Source organism: Macaca fascicularis, chromosome 15 (assembly GCF_037993035.2).
Source record: "Macaca fascicularis isolate 582-1 chromosome 15, T2T-MFA8v1.1".
In the NCBI taxonomy this organism is placed as follows: domain Eukaryota; kingdom Metazoa; phylum Chordata; class Mammalia; order Primates; family Cercopithecidae; genus Macaca; species Macaca fascicularis.
Window position 1 is genome coordinate 92,691,200 of NC_088389.1, and position 6,170 is coordinate 92,697,369.

The 6,170-nt window shown below is 40.9% G+C and overlaps 1 protein-coding gene across 2 annotated transcripts; it reads right to left on the reverse strand.

The window, feature by feature from the left end:
- Positions 1–2,992: 2,992 nt before the first annotated feature.
- TPD52L3 (TPD52 like 3) lies at positions 2,993–5,365 on the reverse strand. Of its 2 annotated transcripts, none has more exons than XM_045372772.1 (2): positions 4,999–5,365; positions 2,993–2,997 (listed from the first exon to the last, which is right to left on the reverse strand). In XM_045372772.1, exons 1-2 carry the CDS (start codon positions 5,363–5,365, stop codon positions 2,993–2,995), a joined length of 372 nt encoding a protein of 123 aa, XP_045228707.1. The 2 variants fall into 2 exon arrangements, with proteins under 2 accessions (XP_045228707.1, XP_015292673.2); XM_015437187.2 differs by lacking the exon at positions 2,993–2,997 and adding an exon at positions 3,778–3,791.
- Between the last annotated feature and the right edge of the window lie 805 nt (positions 5,366–6,170).

The following is a 6,170-nucleotide window of genomic DNA, read 5'->3' on the forward strand; positions in this document are numbered from 1 at the left end:
ATCTTTATTTATATTTCCATTTTGTTCATGCATAATTTTCTTTTCTCCACATCTCCCTTTAGTTCTATGAGCATCTTTAAGCTATTTTTAAGGTATTTGTCTACTGTATCTGCCATGTGTTTTTTTTCAGGACATGTGGTTTATTTTTATTCTTTAAATGGACCATACTTTCCTGTTCTTTGTATGCCTTCTGATTTTTTTTGAAAACTGGACTTTTGAATCTAGTAACGTGGTAACTCTGGTAATTAGATTCCCCTCATTTCCCAGAATTTAATGTTTTTTTGTTACTGTTTTTGTTGATTGTTATTATTTTTTATTGTTGTAGGCTATCTCTGTTCCAAGGATTAACCTGAAATATAAATTTAAGGTCTTCTCAGGTATTTCCTGAGCTTTTTCCTGGACATGCACAATCACTTTCTAATTTCTCCCATATATGCAGTTGTTTTTGAATGTCTGGCTCCCAAAAGAGGAAAAAGAGAAAAGTGAAGGGGAGAAAAAAGAGCACTGGCCCTTTAAGTCCCTTAGAAGTCACTTCAGCTAGTAGGGAGGTGCTTGCCACAGTGGGGCTAGGTACAACAACAATGGCTGCCCACCTCTGTCTGTACCTCTGTGAGCAGAAGCAGCAATCAATGATTGATCAGAGCACAGATCTCTACTATTTGGAAGACAGGGTCCTTTTTGCCAACCCTGGCTCTCACAAGCTATGTACAGGTTGTTCCAGAAACATATGCACATTTACCAGTTACAGGGCTGGGACTGGGAATGGGTAGATGGTACTGTGTTCAGAGTACTGAAATTAACTACAATTTATTGTTCAAGCCTTCCCCTGGAAGTTGCAAGCCTTCAGTATATTCTAATGTTCCAAAATTGTTACATCACACTGATTTGCCAGCTCAATTGTTATCTAAGTAGAGAGACAGGTTCCTTGTGCTTCCCACTCTGTCATCCTTCTGGAATCCTCTTTCCACAGTTGTTTCAATAGAGTGATGCTCATCCTTTTTCCTTACATTACAGTCCACAGGCAAGAAACTGAAATTCTGTGCCCAGATGCAAATCCTTAGCAGAATCAACCTGTGCCATCATTGTCCCCTTGATAGGTGGAGCCATCAAGCACATTGCCTGCCACTATCAGGAAACCTGCACAGTTCTGGATCAGTGATTGCTAATCACCTCTCTGTAGTCCACACAAGCCATTAAGAGTAGAGCATGTAATAAAAGTACTTTCTTTCAAATATGGAACTTGGCATTTTGATGAATCAGAAAGCAGAGGAGCCTCTAGAAAATGCTGGCGAATTTCTTTGGGAGCGATGCTAGTATTTTTCCGGGACATGTATGATAGTAATGAACATAGGGATTGGTATTATATCATCATCCTTGCCAGCAGCATGGAAAGTGTTATCTCTGGGAAGCATAACTTTCAATTCTTGTGTCTTAGTCATCTGGGCTGCTATAAACTGGGTAGCTTGACAGAAATTTATCTCTTATTTTTCTGGAGGTGGATCAAGTTATCTGTAGATTCAGTGTCTGGTGAAGGCCTATTTCCAGGGTTATTAATGGTGCCTTCTCACTATGTTTTCCCATGGTGAAAAGGGCAAACAAGCTCCCTTTGGCTTGTTGATAAGCCATTTATGAGGGCTAATCACTTCCCAAAAGGCCTCATCTCCCAATACCATCACCCTGTGGTTAGGATTTCAACCTATGAATTTGGGGTGGGAAGACATAAACATCAAGGCCGTGTCATCTTGTCTCAATTTTCTATCCTAATCCCTTCACTCATATGGGCAATTAAAGTCCCAGAAAACTGAGGGCCTCAGGAAATTTTGTTTCAGTGTCATTCCCATCTGGTAGTTCTCAGGTATTGAGCGAAACCTAGGGATGTGAATCTTTGGGTGTACACATATTCTAGGAACTATTGAAAATTGCATCCTGAATTGGCCAAGTTAAATAGACTTAAGCTGGGCTACAAAATCCAAATAGGCCTAGATGAGTGGAGATGATCAAGTTATGAAGGCAGACAGGGTAGAGGATGAAGAAAGCCAATACATAGGAAGGGTAGAAGCAGGTGGAAAAAAGAAATCTCGAGGAAACTTTAGAGCCAGAATCCAAATGTTCATGGAAGCATTTTATTTGGTGCCCATGACCACTGATACAAAAAAGCCAAAGCAAAATGAATGTGCAACTCCAGTTTCAATAATATCAGGCCTTTTCAATGCTACAGCCTTATTATCTTGCAAATTTATCCCCCTCTCCCGACCTCATGCAGTTGGTTCCTAAGTCTGATTCTACCTCTTTAATACTTAATCTATTTCTCTGATGACCAGAGTAATCTAAAACAAAAATTTGATAGTTACTTTTTTACTTAAGTGCTTCAATGCCTCCCATTTCCTAAAGGCTTAAATATTAATATCTAAGGTAGTATGTAAGACTACTTATGATTTTTGCCCCCTGCTTATTTTTTCTTACTCATGTAACACCATTTCCCCTTCCTCTCTAGCCGCAGTGATGTACTGTTAGTTCCTAGAATATGCCATTCTTATACATTCCTTTGTGACTCAGTTCCTCTGGATGTTGTCTGGAATATTCTATTCTTGTCTGTCTGCAAACTTCTCCTGGTCCTCTAAGACTTTCTGTCTCTCTAAAGGCTTTACTGACCTACCAAGACAGAGTTGAACACCCCTTCCTCAGGACTTCTTTTATATCTGGCACACAGCTCTATTTTAGCACTCACTGAATTATAATGATTTGAAAGTCTGAGTGTTTCTAGAGAGCACATACAATGTCTAATTTACTTCTATGCCTTGAGAACCTGGGACAGCTCTTGATACATAGTAGGATCTCAGATAGGCTTTGAATAAACAATATATTTTTGTTTAAAAGCAAAAGGAACTTGTCAACAAGTTCATGCTGTTGATAATCTCTTAGATTCAATATTTGATGTCTGAAGTATATGATGTTAATTCCTTCCTTGATTTAACATGTGTTTATTGAAGATCTATCCTAAGCCAGAAATGGACAATAATCAACAAAAATAAATATGTACTTTACTACTTTTACAGAGTTGAGAATTTATTGGGGAAACTTACTACTATTTTAGAAATTATTAAAGAAAATATAACATCTCTCAGGTTTGGCCCATGATAATAGTCTGAGATTGTCCCTAACACAAGCTTTCCTGAAATATGTCAAAGCCTTTGCCTGTTGGACTACTTTCATTTCTTGTATGCTGCAGGCTCGCCTCTTGTTCTTCAGCATACAAAGCCATTTTGATTGATAAACACAACAAATTAAAAATCAAACATGCAAAATAGTAAAACATCTTGTTTTAATCCAAGCAAAATTTTGTCTTCAGAAATGTAGAGGGTTGGGATACATGAGTAACTTTACAGTTTACCAAATGCTTTTATATTTATAGTGGTATTTGGTTTTGCTTATAGGAAAACCAAAGGAATGTTGGGGGAGCATTCAAGAGTCAACAAAACAGAATCATCTTCTTAGGCTGGAGGGACTACTATTTTAGGCAGTGAGAGGTTACTGAAATGTACCCAAGCAAATAAGAGTCCTAGTCTCTACCCACAGCCAATAAGACACTAACTTCTATCGCAGGCAGTGTGACTAGAGGAATGAAAGAGGCTCCCAGATCTTGGCATTTTGGAAATGGAAAAGGAAAACAAAAAAAATGTATATTCCTGTGAAAATCAGATATCAGAAAATTGAAACAAACACAGTCCAGGTTCCTACTGTCTTGAGCTCTCCAGAGGGTTATATTCTGCTTCCTTCTCATTTAGGATTACCTAAAAAGAAGGGCAGAGTTAAGAGCAAAAATGTATAGTTAGGTCCATTCAAAGACATAACAGCCAGCTCACAGGGGACAGACATTCTTTTTAAAATGTTCCTTGAGACAGGGGTGTATCTTTCTTGAATTTGGCTATACCTGTTTTCCTCCAGCCCCTCAGCTGGAGGTGGTAACTAACTAGGAATTACTGCCAGAGAAGCAATTTCTTCCTTTTAAGTGAAGTGCTGCTATGGCAAAGACATGCTGCTTCAAGGGTTAAACTTTAAAACACTCATTTTGATATATAAAGAAATTGTAAATAAAGCACAAGGCAAAGTTGCAATTTCAGTTTGTGTGCAAAGTAGTAACAATTTCCTAAACTGATGCTGTTGTTTTGCTTAGTCCAGAGCTTTGAAAACAAACAAGTTTTACAAAACCTGTATTAATAATGTAACATTAAGTGCACTATTACTATTTTCCTCTCTTTTTCTGGGTCTCAGAGAAGATGAAGTTTTCTTGATTATCTTTTTAAATAAAAGTTGTAGGCCAGGTGGAGCTTTCAAGGTGACTTTGTCTGAGACTGAGGGAAGGAAGGAAATGAGGAAGGGAAAAAAACAAAAAACAAAAAACTACAGATTACTTCATACCTCTTTCAAGCTTAAACAGAAATCTACTTTGGCTTTCTAATAGACTAGTTTTCCAAAAGAGAGCTTGGGCTTTGGCTAAGACCCCTCTGGAGTCACTGACTTGTCCATTAGATACAGTCTCAGGAAAGCTAATATAATGACACATTTCGTCTATAAACTTAAGTGCAAAATAACCAGGTACAAAACTTTGGGTTCTCTATCTTAAGAGCAGCAAATATCTATGTTCTTTTCTCAAAACTGGATCCTGTCAATTTCCGGAATTAACCACTTTACCATTGTGGTTTACTTGCTTGTTTTTGTTGGGCAGAGTTGCAAATGTAATGAGGGAAGGGGGTTCTTGCCCTGGTTTAGTACCAGGCAAGGTTACCAAGGGGGCTCATTCTGGTTCCAGAAAGCAGAGCTGGTCATCCTCATTCTCCAGAACTGGGAGTGGATCATTCCCACTCCCCGGAATCTGGAGTGGGTCTTCCCCACTCCCCAAAACTGAGAGCGGATCATCTCCACCCTCTGCAGAAGAAAGACAGTCAGGGCCAAGCTCTTTGCCCCCTGCCACTTTGGACTTGATTGTCCCCATCAGACCTTCAAAAGATCTGAATGTGGCCGACTTCTTTATGCCTCCAAGCTTCCTGCAGAGGGCAGTGCCCATGGTGGACAGAGCAGCTGACACCTTCTGTTCCACATAGGTGTTGGAGACCTGAACATCAAGCCAGCTCTTGGATAGATTCTGTCTCAGCCCTACCAAAGCTGTGAAGCCTAACTTCCTCTTGAGCTTCCCACAGCGTCTATCTTTGGCTGCTAGTATGTGGCGTAGGGTTACAATTTCAGCCTCCAATTTAGTGAGTTTGGCTTTGAGCTCTCTTTGCTCAGGCTCTGTCAGATCCTCCAGTTCAGAAGTCGAGTGGGATTCATATGTACCCACAGAGGTCTCTGTCCTGGCATGTGGCATGAACTGGGAAAGATCTTCATTAAGAGAGTCTAGGTTCAATTCTTGGTAGAAAGAGTCGAATTCTTGGGCTGCAGAGAAATAATCTTGGCCAGCAGAGTCGAAATCTAGGCCTGCAGGCTCAGACTTTTGGTGGGTGGAGTCAGATTTCAGGCGGGAGAGATCCATGACCCAGCTGGTACAATGGACCCCTTGGCAGTTGAGTTGATGGCCTGGCCTGTGAAGTAGACGCGCTAGCTCGTGGTGTTCACTTCCGGGTGGTGGGGGTGGGTAGCCGGTCAGGTCAGGGTTGCGGAGGTGGGACTTCCCGTCCAAAGTGCGAGGCTGCAGAATCTGTGCTCAGCTGCGGCGCAGCCCACACTGGTGGCATCTTGGCATCGCAAGGACTTCATGAGGTAGGCAGTGCAGAGATTATTGTCGAAAGGAGAGAAATTTCTCCTGACGCGGTAAGTGACAAGCCCTGGCCTTCAAGCCAAAGCGTCAGGCAACTCTTTTCCATACCAGCGGTTTTCCAGCACTTGAAAATCATTTAAACATCATTGTGCTAGTATGAGTTTTCAATTTTGTAGTTGCATTTTCTTTATTCCCCCCTGCCTCCACTCACATTTCTGGAAGCATGTCTGCCCACATTCAAGGTTACCAGTTGTGGGAGGTAGTCTGCACAGTAAAGTAAAACTAGTTAAATAGGATCTATCAGAGTGTGGATCCACTCTTCCCCTCCAACCTCCCACCCTAACCTCCCCCCGACCCTAATTTTGCCCAGAGTAAACTTATGCAATGGAAAAATCAGGACATTAATCCAGTGAGG